General features: G+C 45.1%; 1 protein-coding gene across 1 annotated transcript in view; it reads left to right on the top strand.

Moving 5' to 3' along the window:
• The first annotated feature begins 110 nt into the window (after positions 1-110).
• The window catches only part of NIBAN1 (niban apoptosis regulator 1), a 70,105-nt gene continuing 54,118 nt past the window's right edge, over positions 111-16,097 (top strand). Inside the window, exon 1 of the mRNA XM_080407533.1 lies at positions 111-264. Coding sequence (XP_080263659.1) covers positions 210-264 — 55 coding nt within the window. The 5' untranslated portion in view covers positions 111-209. The remainder of the gene's footprint in view (positions 265-16,097) is intronic.

Genomic DNA, 16,097 nt, shown 5'->3' with positions numbered 1-16,097 from the left:
TCCTCAGCGCCCAGACAGGCAAGGGGCCGCCCCGGGGGGGGGCGGGGGGCAGCGGGGCCGGCGGAGCCCCCCCGGGCCCGGCCTCCTCCTGGCGGCGGGGGGCGGGAGGCGGCGCCTGCGGGAGGAAGCGGCGGGAGCGCGGGGCCGGGCCGGGCGGCGGCGCTCCCCGGCAGCGCCCGCAGAGCTGCGCCCGGCTGCGCCCCGGCAGCATGGGCGGCTCGGCCTCCAGCCTGCTGGACGAGAGCAAGTGCGCCTACATCCGAGGTAGGGCTCTGCCGGGGCGGCTCGTCCGGACAGCGCTGCAGCGGGCGGCGCGCCTGCCGGGGGGCTGGCAGGGAGAGCCGGGGGCGAGTGGAGGGCAGCCCCAGCTCCGGGCGGGGTCCCCGGGGGGCCGGGCGCGGTGCAGCCGCCGGCCCGGGGCCCGGGCGCCGGGCGGTGGGGCCGGCGGGGTCGGGGCAGGCTGCTCGGTGCTCGGGGAGGGAGCGCGGCCGGCGGGGGACGGGCGGCCGGGCTGCGAACGGCAGCGCCTGGCAGGCTCCCGGCGGGCGGGTGACAGCGTGCCGAAGAGCAGGCGGCGAAAGCCCCCGAGTGTGCGGAGGTGCGGGCGGGCGGCCGCGGGCCGTGTGGCAGCGAGGTCCCGGCGCTACAGCACCGGCGGCTGAAACCTGTAAGGCACCGGGTTTTGCTAGGGTGGATTGGGGCAAGACCGTATGGGCTGATGTTTTGCAAAGCCCGTTGAAGGCAGCGGGAGAACTGCTAGGTGGGTGTGCCAGGGAGCTACTCAGCCTTGTGTAAGACCAACTTTTTTATCCCGTTAAAATGTTAGGAGAGAGAAAACAACAAAAAATTGCTTTAGGTTTACGCATATTGCTTTTAAATTACAAAGGAAAAGAGCATAATTCTGTATTTTGGGGGTATTTTTGTTATTTCAGTAGTTAAAAGATGAAATACATTTGTCTCTTGCCTGTCTACCTACGCTCTATCGGTACAGTAGCAGGTAAAGTATTTACAAGGCAAATTTTAAGCCTGGAGATCTACAAGCAGAATAAAAGTTTGCATGTGAAAGGGAAGCCCTGTTCCAGTACGGTGTGTTACACATCCTTGCCACTGCGGACTGGGAGATCAAACTCGGTGCTGGTGATTCACCCCACAGGGTGACTCCTGGGTGGTGCTCGCAGCTGAGCTTGTTCTTTTATTCTGCTGCTTTGGGAGGGTTTTTGTGGTGTAGAGAGGGTGAAAATGTTGAACTGCTTCTCTGTTAGGACTCTTCTGAAATCACAGTGGATCTTTCAAGAGATTCCTGTAGTGGGAAAGATGTCCAAATATGAAATGGCTTTCACCCAAAAAGCAGTCAGCAAAGCTGCTGGCCTCGTATGCCGAGGTTTTTCTACAGTGTCCCCTCAGTGTTGTCATTTTCTGCTGCCCGTGGAGGGTGTTTTCAGATCCCATCAGAGCCACGAGGGTGCAGTCCCTATGGATTTCTTTTTTTGCTTTACACTCATCCCTGTGCTGCAGCCAAAATTGGATTTCCACATTCAGCATTTCAAGTTTTCTGCTCCCTGACTGAAGGTGGTTGTGAGCACCTGAAAAGGCTGCAAAAATTACTAAATTCTTGTTTATAATAATTTATTTATAATAATTTAAATAATTTAAATTCCGATTACTGGAAAAAAAATAGGAAATTCAGGGAGCTTGTTAGCTTCTTCACAGCTGTGCAAGAGGAAGTTGTGCAGGTGTTTGCCCTGGACATCAGTGTAGAATTAGAATGGGGAGCTCATGCCAGAGGGTTGGGAAACCTCTGTCATTTGGACACGTGTGAAACTGGACTGAGACGTCCCAGCAGCTCGAAGGGAGGGTGCCTCTGCCTTGCTGGGAGCTGTGCCGCTTTTCAGACACATCTCTCGTTTGCCTATCATGTCTTTGCAGAGGCAAGTGATAAAGCAAAATCACTGTGAAAAAAAGGAATTAAAACATTGTGCTTATCCCCTGCCGTTCTTGCTGTAAGTTAGGATCCTCCACTCTAAACTCTTGCTCTGAAAAATAATTAACGAGGCACTTTGTACAGAGGCTGCCCATAAATCAGTATTTCCAAGAAGGAAAAGGAATTGGGAAGAGCATCTTAAATCAAAGTAAGAGCGTGGTCTGGCCAGTTCATCAAACCTACTGCTCATGCTGAGGCTGGAGTCTGCAAGATTCAGACCTTGCTTATCTGTCTTCTGTGTCTTGGTCTGATGTATTTTCAGAGCGAGTGCTGTGGTGAGCTCTCCTCGTTTGGAGAGGAAGCAGGCTGAATCACTGATTCTGTGAATTGAGTAAGCAGCACGGTTTTTAGCTGGCTTTGTAAAGGTTAGGTGGGTTTTACTAGGAGGCTGGGAGTTTTAAGGGGTTTTTTTCCTCCAAAGATGATGCAGAGGAGTCCTCAGTAAAAAGGGAAGGGAAATAGCTGCTTTTTGTCAGTAGAACTGTCAAGCTGTAGTGCTTGAATGGGGTGGCACGGGTGAGGGAGGTTGTGAGGCAGCAAGCTCAAGGGTGCTGCCTCTCATATCTTGTTCAGAGACTGCAGGCAGTGGCATTCTCCAAACTTTGCACATTTTGGGATGCTCACTCATATTGGCCCAAATATCGTTCAACTCAAGGCAGGAAATCCTGCGTATTACTTCAAGCGAGAGTTTGGTCTAGAGCATCTCTAGCGCTCCCTCCCAGCTGGTATTTCGGTAAACAAATTTATCCTCATAATCTATATGTCCTGGTTTCAGCACGAGGCTTTTACATCTCCCTTGGCGTAGCTTGGTGGACGGCTCACGCCCCCCTTTCTTTGCCTTTTGGGGGGAAGCTTGCTTCTGGCATCTGGGGAGTTACTCCTGCCACGCCAAACTCCCCCTGCCGCAGAGAGGATTGCTTGGATGTGGGGCAGGATTGCTGCATGGTTGTTGTCATGATGGTAGAATTTAATTTCTTGCTGCCATAATGATAATTTAATTTGTCTGAAGCCATGTCCCTGTGTTGTAAAGCCTTGTCGTTTATTTGGACAACATTTAAGCTAAACCATAATATAACAAATGGAAATGGGGGACCGAGGGCTAAAGGGGCAGCAGATGGAGTTTTCAGCAATAAACTGGTAGGGTTTCTTCATCAACATACATACAAATCTACAGGTTTTCTAATTTCCAAAAGTCTATTTGCTCACATTATTTGAGGGATGAGAGGAGAACAAAACAGGGTCAAAAATTCTGTGCTATGTAAAATTATGTAAAAAAATATGTAAAAACATACATGTAGGTGTCTATATAAACCAGTGAGAACATGGCCCTGGGCACAGCGCCACCAGGCAGAGCCTGGGAGACACTTTGCTCTGTGCGCTTCCCTGTGGGTGGCTAAGTGTAAGCCTCATGAGACCAGCTGGAGAAATGAATCCTGGAGAAACGCATGAAGGCATCCTATGTGGAGTCTCGGTTACTGAATTGTGATTTCCACCTAAACCGACCTCAACTGGTATGCTTTTAAGAAAGAAGTGGTAGCGTTGAACCAGCCAGACTGCAAATCATTGAGAGCCCTGTATACTTCTACGTGGGGTGGTATCTGGAGCCGTACCTGAAAGACAGCCAGTATAATTACTGACCTGGTAATGTGCATTTCCTGTAGCAAATAATGCCTAAGGAGAGAAGATGTGATGCCAATGGGTAATTTTTTAAGTGGTCTTCACAGTATGATACACGTGAGACTGTGTTTGAAATCGCAAGGATCATCCTTGGGAAGTTTGAATTGGGGACAGGTACTTCACAAGCTGCCTAAAGACTTATTTGGGGATGGCAGTGTTTTGCAAAATAATTTTTATGCTCAGAAAATCTTTGCATTAAGAAACCATATATATGTAGCACGAAGTTACATTTTGCGAGCCATCCCAAAATCTTTTTGTCTTTTTCAAGTAGAGATGAATGAAAATCGGTCGTTATTGTGAGATGAAATTGTGAGTAAAATGTCAAGACCCAATATTCCTTACTCCTACCTGAAGGAAATTCATGTCATAGTAAGATAATGATGAAATGAGTCAGCAGGGACTCCTCTGAGTGCTGGGGGTGGCTTGTGTCCACTGTGAGAAGGTGGGTGGAGGATATTTAGGGGAGAGTAGGAGGTTGTATAGTGCCAGCAAGGAGGAGTGGGGCAGAAAGCCAGACCACATGCGCTGTGGCATTACTAGTCTTGAAACCTTAGCAGATTCAAAGGTGTCTTATGTGTAGCACGAGCCTGTTTTTCTAGCCATACCTATGGAAAAGTATTTTTTTCCATTTATTTAAGATCCTTAAGATATTTAAAATACATACACACACACGTTATAAGCAGTAAAATGATTTAGAGGCCCCTGAAATTAGAAGAAATTTTTATAGTAATTCCTCTAGGTTTTGGACTGAACCCTTAAAAAAGAAGGAGACTTGTGGTGGAGGTAATCCTTCTTTGTAGGTTTATGGTGGGATGACATGGGAATTATTCAGGATGCCAGTGAAATAGATGGAGTTTAAAAAATAGCAGTAATAATTAGGAGACTGGGAGTTGGTCATGTGAAAAGAGTTTATTAAAAAAATTCATGCTTTCAGTTTGATGAGGCATGGGCTAAACTTGTGATGGGAGGTTTTCATTGCATGATTTGTCTAATGATATTTAATGAGTGTTACACCCAACAGGGAGCGGTGCGGGGCGGTAGTGAGGAGCTATGGACTCAGGGTGCAATCACAAAATTGGGGGAAAAGATGAAAGTGCCTGTTAAAACAACTTGGTACTGTGCCCTGAGAGTTTGTGCTGGGGGTTTAAAGATTGCTGATAGAAAATTTTTGCTTTGTGTCTCTTAATACTCAGTAAGAAACAATCAAGGAAGCAGATCTCGCAGTGGGGAGAAGGTGAAAATGGCCCCGAGAGTCTTAATGATTTTCCATTTCTGCGGTCTCAGCAGCAGCAGTTGTAGGGGACCAAGCCCTGCCCTGTCACGTGTAGTCTGTTAGAACCAGATTTTTTTTAGATTTGCAGAGGTGGAGAGATTTCAAGCACCCAACGCCAGTAATTTCAACAGGTACATCTTCCAAAGAGTTTAGTATACAAAAAATTGAATTTCTCTGGAGATTGTTTTTTTATTAAAGATGCTCAGTGTGCTTGGCCGTATCGAATCCACCCATTTCTATAAATGTAAAGCTGTGCACAAGACGAGGCTCTGTAGTAATTTGCTTTTGATTTGTTTGTTTAAATGCAGTTTTTCTTCTGTTCCTTCTGTTCCTTCCCTTCTTTTCCATCTCTTTCCTCACACAGATGGGACAGCCTGGCCAAGGGACACAGTGACAGTGCTGTGACCCTGTGGTGCCCAGGGGTGCACCCTGTGGGTTTCCTCATTGTTCAGGACTTTCCTCTGAGCAGACCTTCCAGACGTTCTTCTTCTCAGCCAACAGTGAAAGCTATTACTTAATGTCTGTAAGAAGTTTCTTTCTAGTCATTTGTTTGGCCTGTGAATGTCAGTATGGTACTAATTAAGATGGGTTTTTTTTGCACAAGGATGAAACACTTTAAATGTGTCCATACAAGATGCAGCGCACTTGAAAAAAGCAGGTAGACTCTTCCTGTTCTGTCAAATTTTAGAGGAACGTGGTTTACCCTTTGCTTAAAAGGCAAGAAAATCAGTCGCTAGCTTTACAAGAAGCCGTTTGAACAAATACCATCGGCTGGACGGAGAGAAGTCCCATCCTTGGAGGGAGATAACCCAAGTGCCTGACACAGCTCTGGAGTGAAATTCTCTGCACAGAGCCATGAGCAGGGGTGCTGGAGGATGGAAGAATAACTTGGAATTAATTCTGGAAAAGTTGGCCTTTTCTGGACAGGCCCTCAGAATGCATGTTGGATTTTCTGCTTTAAACTGTCGCGTAGTCCTTCTGGTTTTAATTTGGTGTACAACTGCAAGTATAACAGAGTTTTGTAAAAAATCTGGCCGCACTTACTGCCTTTTCTCTCACCCTGGTACGAGCTAAGTCTTGCTGTGTTTTGGAAACCTCTCAAGTTTTCTGCAGGTGAGCGTGGCTGTAGCATCAAAAAGAGCAGGAGTGTGGTGTCTCTGCATTATCAGCATCTACTTCATGGCTCTTAGAGGGTGCTTTTCATTTTCACATTCTGAAGTTTGTGGTAAAAGCTGATACGATTTTTTTGCGTTTCCCAAAATCCAAGGAAGAGGCAGAATAGTGTTTTCTTTTACAAATATGTATTGAATCCAGAATTCATGATTGTGGGTTAGCACTGAGCAAGTACTACCTGGTCCAATCCAAATAGGCATAAATACCCATGGAATGAAAAAATGATGTAAAGTGCGTAAGAAATTAACATTTCAGTATGGATATGAGATTCTATTCTTTATTATATGCACCTTGCTAAGTTTTCAAGTTCTTGAAGACCTTAAGAAGTAGGATTTTGAAGAAAAATCCTTTTGGCTTTACTTGCTTTCTTGGAAGTTTTAGTCCTCAGAGAGGTTGTTGCTGTTGGAGCCAGTGGCGGATTTTTATCCCATAGTTTTAATAAATGGTGCCTGTCTGTGTTGGAAAGGAGAGGCAACTTCTCTTTGGTCCTTTATGTTCTTTAATTCATGGGGCCAGGTACTTTATCTTAGCTTTCGACTGAACAAGCAAAAGACGTCCAGGGATGTGATTGATGGGAAAGGTATTTGCCACCCAACTTGAACAGAATATACTGTACTTGGTAACTTCCAGATGTTAGCTTTGGGAGATTAAGGCAGGAGATACCTTCTCTGTTCAGTTTCCATTGCTCATATAGTCCCATTTATTAATTTTCAAAAGTACCATGAGCAATTTTGGAAGTTCACAGTCATACTGTCTTGCAACAGGCATGGTCAAGAATTTCCCTAATCAAAGCAGGAGGCAAGATACTGTTCTTTGGTTTGTCAGTTAAAGGGTTGTCTGTGATCACTTGACATTTTCAGAAACCCAGCAATCTTGGTTATCCATTTTGTGGCACAGCTTCTGCCAAAGCATCTGGGAAGCCAGGTTAGGCTCCTTGCCCCTTCAGCAGGATCATCTCAAGCTCCCTTACACCAAAGCAAACTGTGCTGCTTGCACAAGAACTAACCTTAAAGATGATGTGCTAGTGCTTGCTACAGAGCATAGGTTTGAAAACTGAAAGGTGGTTTCTTTCTGGGAAAGAAGGTCAGTTTTTTATGGTACTGTGAGTGAAGGGAAACCACGGAGTGGTAGGGGAGGGCATGTAGCATTTTTGATGCTTTTCTGCTGTCTATGTAGAAAAAACTATGTACAGTGTTTAATTAAGCACTTCTCAACAGAAAGAGTGTGAAATATGCTCACCTTTGCCCAAGAAACCTGTAATTGAGAGGCACACTGTAAGAGTGCAGTCTGCTGTGCTTTTGTACTTGATATTTTCCAAAATCTTGAAGATTGGAGGTTCTTTAATTAGTGCAGCTTGGCCACAAATTGTAAGACAGTCTTTGCATCTGATAGAAATTGTATTGATATTAAAGGGGGAGAAAGCAAGCTCTGAGATGATTAAAGCGGCTTTGTTGTTGATGCCTTTGGGCAGTAGCAGCTGAAAAGCCAGTGTCTAGGTCGGGAAGGATGATATTCATAAGCAATGTGGTCATGGCTGCTTTAAAGTACACAGCACTTCTTTCTACAGCTTTTCTGTTTGCATATAATGAACCTGCTGTTCTCTTCGCGCTAGAAGAACTATAATAGTGGCTTCAAGTTTTTGAACATGCATGCAAGCATTTTAGTTGCTTTGCAGTTAAAGGACAGTGATGAAACGAGGCCAACTTACAGAAAAGCAAGATTAAAGCTTGTGGAAATGGCCCAAACTTGTGTGAGGAAAGGGTTCACCTGTTTGGGTTTTCTAAAAACTTTATCCTGTATTTCTTTATTAGTCGTATATATAAAAAGAGTTTGGTGGTGATTTTATACTAATGCTTAACTTGATATGCATAACCTAAGATTTTGGTGACTTAGTTTCCCTAGGTATGTAATTGTTTAGTTTTGAAATCATAAAACTTTAATCTTCAGGCTTCTGTGATATTAGTTGATACTTCAGACAGGAACAGTTGCTCTTACACTTCGGGTAGTACTAAAGCTTTAAGCCTACATGTTAGGCCATTGTAGCGCTACCAAAGTTGTTATTTAGTTACTGCATCTTTTTTAAAAAAACTAGGTAGTTGTTTTAGCTAGCAGTATCAGGAAGTAGAGAACAAAAGCAAGGCTGACTCTTGGGTCCTTCTAGTTAGATGATTAAAATGTTGAAAGCAACATAGTTTTCAAAAATATGTAGATTGTTTTTGTATGGTTAAAATTCTTCTGGGAAATAAGTGGAAGCAAGAATACGGTAGTTAATTTATTTTCTAAATAAATTTTTGAATCCCAAAATAACATCCAAAAGTTATTTTTAGTAGCTATTTGTGATGATCTTGATTTTAAGCCTGTTGCTCTGCCTTGCCCTGAGCAGCGCAGTTCCTAAGGAGCGTGCGGATGCTCCGGAGGCTTTTGTTGTGGCGGACGTGCAGTGATTTCACGCAGATTGCATTCTGTGCAGAGCCAGACCCACCACGTGTGTCTCGGGCGGGTGTCTGCTGAGCCTGTGGCGGCCGATGTGACGAGGAGGAGGTGCCATGTCAGCCCTCAGAGCGTGACTGTGACCGTGGTGCTTGGTCGGTGTTTGCTGCTGGCCCTTGCAGGTGCTGTGTGGTCACGCTCCGGGATCTCGGAGGGGGCTGTGCCAACTGTTCAGGTCGGGGCAGCACACGCTCCTTTGGGACTGCCTCAAACCGTGCCCAGCACCGTGCTGCTCGGCGGGCTGGGGGAGCTCCAGCCATGGGGGCAGCAGTGAATGAGCTCCACAGTGGAAAACAGCGCCAGAGCTTCCTGGCTTGCTGCCTCCTTTACGTGTCTTCCCAGAGTGAGCCACGTCTGTCCTTCAGAATAAATTCTGCTTTTGAGATTTATGCAAAGTGAGCATGTCAGCTGATCTTCAGGTTGTTTCTTCAAGATGTCATTGCTTAAGCCGGGAATGTGGTGCATCTTCCCCGCTACAGTCTCTGGCCAGGTGGCATGCCGAAGAAAGCCACCCACGTCAGTGCCTGGCCTGTTTTCGGTCTCTCCGCTGACAACACCAGCAGTGGTGATGCCTTTTCAGATGATGGTGGACTTGCAAGGAGATCGTTGGTGATGGTGTAAGACAGTTCATAGCTCCCCCAAAATGCTGCTGTTTTTTCCAGGTTCACTGTGCGGTGTTAGAAGCATGTTTTGACTGCGGCTCTCATGCACTGCAGCAGGTAACTCACAGAAACACCCGAACTGTGTGTTCGTTGTTGTGTGTGGGACACGTTAGTCCTCATAAATCGTGTCGTGATACAAGCAGTGTAAGGCAGTCCTTGTTCCTGGTTGTTTGCTCTTCAAGCAGGCAAACCACACAAAGCTACAGCAAAGGCCCAGAGGATCAAAGGCAGGGACCAGGGAGTGCCAGGCCGAGGAGAAGCAGCTTGTGCCAGTCCCCGGAGCAGGGTCAGGCCTCTGCATCAGTTCCAGCTGCACCGTGCTGATGTGTCAAAGCCAGGCAGGGTTAACAGCTACGGGACGTGCTAGGGACCAGCTGGATGTTTAAGCACTCGTGATCACTAAATACTTTCACAGCCGACCTTAGGAAAAAATGTCTGCAGCTTCTTTATGTTATAAAAACATCTGGGACTTCCCATGAAGGTTTATGTTCCCCAGGTCAAGGTAGCTGCAGGTTTTTTGGAGCTCAAAACCAGCTCTGTCCATGCATACAGTTTCTAAAGATCCCCTGCTCGCTGCCTGTGATGCCTGATTCTCTGAAGTAATACCTTCCTGGATTTACTGCTGGTTTTTAGTTCTGTGTGCTTGGGATCCCAGCTAAAACAAAAATTGCCCTCGTGTGCCATATCTGGAAACTTAATGCCCACCAACTTTTCCCTACTCTTTTCAGAGCAATATGGGCATTGTTGCTTCAAATTTACAAAAGATGCCACCACCATCCCACCACTCAGCGTCCAGCTCACTCATCGCTGTCCTTTTAGCTAGCATTCTTCTTTAGGCCCCCCTCATCTGTTATCTTAGGAGGCAATTTTTAAAGCTTTACGTATTTTCCTTCCTCTGCGTGAAACCACAGTTGCTATTTGTGCTGAGATTCTCTGCAGAGTTTTATTGCGATGATGATAACTGAAGATCTGATTCTTGAAGCAGCATTGGGGATGTTAAATATCTTAGGCGAGTGGTTGTCTAAAGACCAGCTTGCGTCTGTTGAAGGTGATAATGGAGAATCCTTGCAGATTTTCACTTGATATTCCACATATTGTAGTGGTCACACTACAGGAAAAGCAAGCTTTCATCATCCCCAGGCAAAGATTTAATGGCAGGGTCAGTGCAAAGGAAAAAAAACCAAGGCTTTTTTGCTCTTACAGATATTCTGTAAAGAGTATTGTTGTCTGTAATTTAGTCTGCCAGACACTTTCCACTGTTTTCAGTTGCAAATGAGGTTTTGCCAGTCTTCAGCTGTTCAGGCTGAAGTTTCCATGCTAAGTGGCCTCAAATTGCATTTTTGAGAAAACTGCAGCTAAAGTGGATGAGGTTTTGGTTTTTTTTTTTCTTTTTTTCTGAGAATTAAGCTAAAGAAAGCGTGGTTTTCCTCTCTTTGGATGTTCTGTTGAGCATCTCAAACATATCCTGAAAGAGCAGGAAAGGGGCTGAGGGCTGTAGAGCTGGAATAAGGCAAGCCAGAGGTGAGTAGGAAGGGTTTCTATCCACTGCCAGTGTTCCCCTGCTGAACTAAACCCTGTCGCTTCCACGGTTGCTCTCTGTGCAGTCTAGCAAATAGCTGTGACACCTACAGCTACCAGCAGCGGTTCAACCCTGTAGATAAAGGTGATGCCACAAAGCAAACACGACTTTCTATCGCGTAAGCTTACTGTGTTAGTGAAAAGGTCCATGGATCAAAGCCCTGAACTTGCCCCTGTTGTTTGAGGGAGACCAGGGTACAAAGGCAGCTTTTTAATACATTTTTCTATTGGCTTCATTCAGTAGGAAGCCCCAGATTTGTTGTTTGCTTTGGTCTTTCCCCCCCCCCCCCCCCCTTCTGAGATTTCCTGTACACCTGCCAAGCTACAGAGTCCCGTGCAGGCATCAATCAGCTGATCATCCCACTGAGATACAGTGATAGGTGATGGTATTTTATTTCATACATCAGGTGTTATGCCTATTAATTTGGAGCTTGACAAACCTAGTGCTTAATTTTTCAGGCAACTGGCCATTTTAATGCTCTCCCCAGATTTCCAGCCAGGCTCCAGCAGTGCTCAGTTGTGACTGCGGGCACTCCCCACTTTTGTAAATCAGAAAAAGAAGGTGGCAGGAGCCAGCTGAGAGCTTCTTCCATGAGTGATATACATTCTGTCCAGCTTTACATCTTGTAGAAGATACAGAGACAGGATCTGCTTCTTTGGGGTGGTATTTGCCTGCCTTAAATATAAATCAGCTCCCTGCTATTTCCAGCTCACCGTGCCACAAACTTTCAGAGCTCTGCCGTGAATGGGGAGTTGATTAGAAGGTAGTATTTTTAGGTGTGATTGTAAAGAAAAGTAGCTGTAACCACTGCTGCTTGGGCTTCATCATCTTTGCTCTGAGCCAGGGAAGCAGCAGCAAAACAACTGACACAAGGAGTGTTTGAGGATAGTGACAGTTTGTGAGTGTGGCTGGAGGGACGTGTCCAGATGTTAGGGTTGTATTTGATGTGTCTGGAAGGAGGACTCAAAAAATTATCCAGATTGTCAGCTGATCTAAGTTTTTGGTGGGTTTTATGCTGCTTTTGGAGGAGAAAAGATCATAGAGGCATAGAATGGTTTGGGTTGGAAGGGACCTTTAGTCCAACCCCCCTGCCGTGGACAGGGACATCTTCCACTAGACCAGGTTGCTCCAAGCCCCGTCCAGCCTGGCCTTGAGCACTTCCAAGGATGGGGCATCCACTGCTTCTCTGGTGCCAGTGTCCCACCACCCTTTAAAAGTGTTTCAAATGCACATAGAAAAGGAGACTGTCTGAATTAGAGGTACAGAGAAGACACAAGTTTTTGATTTTCATATGCTTTTAAAACGTAATCATGGTTGTTTAGTTAGTTATTAGAGTTTTTACCAAGCTTGGTAATTTGCAGTGTGTTTTCTTTCCAGCTGTGGCCAGGAAACAGTTTCCTTTAGCCGTCTTGTGGCCCACATTTGAAGAAGGCAAAACGATCATGTAATGACCCTGTGCTAGGAGCGCAGGTCTGTTATGCTGCTGTACTTCTAACGAAGAAGGGCGGGCTTCGGCTGAGGCCATGCCATTTCCTACAAAGTGATGTTGAAAACATTCCGAACTGAAACATTGCCCAAAACCCAAAAGGAAAGTAGCAAACATCTGCAAATATCTTAAGGGCGAGTGTCAAGAGGATGGGGCCAGGCTCTTTTCAGTGGTGCCCAATGACAGGACAAGGTCCAATGGGCACAAACAAACACAGGCAGTTCCATCTGAGTAGGAGGAAGAACTTCTTTGCCTTGATGGTGCACAGGCAGCCCAGAGAGGCTGTGGAGTCTCCTGCTCTGGAGACATTCAAACCCCACCGGGATGTGACCCTGTGCAACCTGTTCCAGGTGACCCTGCTTTAGCAGGGGTTGGACTGGATGGTCTCCAGACGTGCCTTCCAACCCTGCCCGTTCTGTGACTCCGTGAAGTGTCAGCCAGCATGGTGAAGGCACGTCCACCTCCTGGGCAGGCTGGGGTTAGCAGATCAGCTGTGTGCGGAGGAAAGGGCGATGCCCTAAAATGAAGCTGTAACCTTTTTATACAAACCAAACCAGTCTCTGGCATTTCATGGATCAGACCTCAGAGGTATTGCTCAGTATTATAATGTACTAAAATGAAGGCTGGTGGGTGCACAGCTCCCTGGTGTAGCTTCCTATACCTTGCACGGGAGGCTTGATAGACTGGAGCCAATGGTTGTTCCAGCATCTTTTGCTTTAAAAAAAGATAAACAATCAGAAATCCTGTGAAGCAAACCTGCATGTGCTGCACAGGAGGATTTAATCCAGGGAAATCAACCCAATTAATCCAGGTGTGTACTCCGTGATGGAGGGACATACATCCATTTGAATATGAAGCATAATAAATCATCTGTTTACCTCAAGAATCTGATATTTTCTCTCCAAAGCAGGATGGCAAGCTGTGTTAGCCTCCTTGCCCATTTATTCAGTTTGTGGTACAAATCAAACGTTAACAAGTTGGAAAGAGGTCTCGAGCAGACCGGTGAAAGGCCACAGGACAGGCATTGCTCCCAGTTTCCGTGAGCTTTATCGGAGCCCAACCTATATGTCAAAGGTGTTTGTAGCCCATGCCAAAGTCTTACTTCAGCCATCACAATGTATTTAATTGAAGAAACTGATCTCAAGGAAGTTAAAAAAACTTCGTGAACTACAGAAGCAAATCATGTGCTGGGTAGAAAATGATACCGATAGCTGCGTCTGTCAGCCTGCTGGTCCAAAATAGACTGAAGGAATGGGGAAGGATGTTGGTGTCCATATGGACTGATGTGGGATTTGAGTACCTCTCTCTCTGGATGCCCAAATCAAAGCATCTTGCAAACTTGAATCCTAATTTAACCTTACTTCTACATCTGTGGTACTTCACTGGTCTGCTGCATTGGCCACACTGCATTTTTAGGGCTAGTATTAGGATTCAGATCCCATTTCTCTCATTCCTTTAGAGATAAATATTTTAGTTATGTGGCAGATGCTTTCTTTGAGGAATGGCAGCAGCGTGCATGCTTGGCTTCGTGGTACGTAATTTCTGTGCCACTGGAGGGACCATGGGTATTTTGTTAGCCCAGCAGTGCCAGTCCAATTGTCCCATTATGGGATTTCCACAGGAGCTGTAGAAGAAAGGTCCCCATGTTGTTGTATGTATTTCAGCATTCTCTACCACAGCTCCAATTCCTTCCTCCTCTTCTTGAGTTTCAACTGCTTTTTAGCTGAGAGCAGGAGGGCCCAGCAGCAAGCTGCTTTCAAACCATGTCCAACCCAAGTAGTGAGGAGTAAGAACAAAATTGAGGCTGTATTTGCTGTGAGACCCATCTGAGATCTGCGACGCTAAAGAAGCTTCTGTAGAAGACTTTGGAGGTTGGGCGTTAAGGGCCTGATGTGTTTGTGATAATCTCTTGGGAGCTGTGGCCAAGTAGCGGTGACAAATCATAAACTGAAGCAGCCCAGCGAGAAGCCACGCTGGCATTTTTTGGAGGAAGAAGCTGGGTTTGAAGGGAATGAAGAAGGAAGGCCCCCATGTGAACTTAACACCAACTTCCCTTACGCATGGAAAAAAACATGAAGCTGCTTGGCACATCTCGTACCAGAATGGGGGGTGTCTGAAGTTGATACCACACTGAGATACAAGGGAGTTACCAATGTAAACAAACATACAAAACCAATGTGTTGGTAAGAGTATAAAATACTAGGTGGTAATTTTGAGCAACAGCTGTGGTTTGTTAGCTATTAATCTTGCTACATGGTTTTTCCTTAGCGTGCCTTAAATATTTAGGCAGCAGGAAGTGTGGTCAACTGAGAAGTTGCTGTGCTCTTTCCGTAACACTTGGCATAGGCAGGTGTTACTTTCATGAATATAAACCGAAATCAGACGTGCCTTGGAGGGTGCTCTCACAGCCGAGTTGTGCAGGGCGTTGGGGCTGAACGGTGTAGGTGAACACTGGCTGGGGTTTTATTGCTACTGTCTGCAAAAGAGTAATTTTTGAAATAAAATCCAGCCTCTCTGATAGCTGAGGTGCCTGGAGTTCTTCTGTAGGAAGGGACACGTGATTTTCTGGGAGGCTGAACCAAAAATAAATTTAAAGCTGAATCTGAGGATGCTATACAAGATGTCAGGTTGAGTTTCTGTGACTGTTATGTATAGTAGCGTAGGCTGAATTGGTGCCAGAGATGTGAGCGTGCACAGCCTTGGGAGGATGTGAAAGCCATATTTCAGATGGGGCCCATCTCTCTATGAATAGTTTTAACTTCTTTTGGATGATGGAGACATCTGTAAAAAGTAGTAAGTCCCCTTTCCTTCCAGAATAAGACTATGAGTTTTCCAGCTGTTGGCTAAGACAGGTTTTCTTGTTGAAATAGCTTTTGTCTGATGTAAGTCTAAAACAATATGGTTATGGTAACTGAAAATATTTCTTTGTCAGTTCTGTCCCTTGTTAGTTTTAGTTGTAAATCTAAGTATTTCCATTCATTGTTGCTTCTTGGTAGCAGCTGTTTGATTTTTAAAACCTTATGGAGTCTTCCAGTGACATATTCCAGCACACTGCTGATAATATGCAGTATTACTTATATTCTGTATTTTCTTTACCATACTGTGTGGTTAATTTTCTTTTATCTTCATAGTGGATTCTCATGATCATAGAGCACGCTCTTGCTTTCCTTCAGAAATCCTGTCATCTTGAATAATGCAAAAACAAGCCCATAACATTGATTCATGTGGTTCTTGGTTGCAACCACAATAATATGGATTGTGCATATATTTGTCAGCTGACGCCATTCTGTATTCATAAAACAGGCCTTAGGATCTTTTTTTAGATCTGTAGAGTTTAAAGATTAGCTTATTAGGCACCTCTCTGATGTGTAATTATTCTGGACTGAATAATATGTTAACCAGAAGATACGCAATTTATATACAGCAGACAAGTAAAGAAGAGCGTATGCTTAAAAAATTAGTTTGCTGGAGCAGTTTGGCAAAAAACTTAGTTCTAATGCATTTAAAAGACTTTTTATTTAAATAACTTTAAAAAAAAATAATACATGTGCTGGCTAGTGAAGCGGTTTTACTTTTGTATCTTACATGTTTCTTTACTATAATTCTGTTTTCTCTCAATTTCAAAATACACTATTTTACAAATTAGAGGAACCCTAGGAATTAAGAGTTTAAAAAGCATGTTAGGGTATCTGCTGAATCACAAAGCCAGGACTGCATTATCTCCTCCAGCTTTCTTCACATTGCTCCATACTAGTCATTCTTGAATGAGATAACAT

The sequence above is a fragment of the Falco punctatus genome (assembly GCF_963210335.1).
Source record: "Falco punctatus genome assembly, chromosome: 11".
Taxonomy (NCBI): Eukaryota; Metazoa; Chordata; class Aves; order Falconiformes; family Falconidae; genus Falco; species Falco punctatus.
This window is presented reverse-complemented; position numbering and strand designations above follow the sequence as displayed.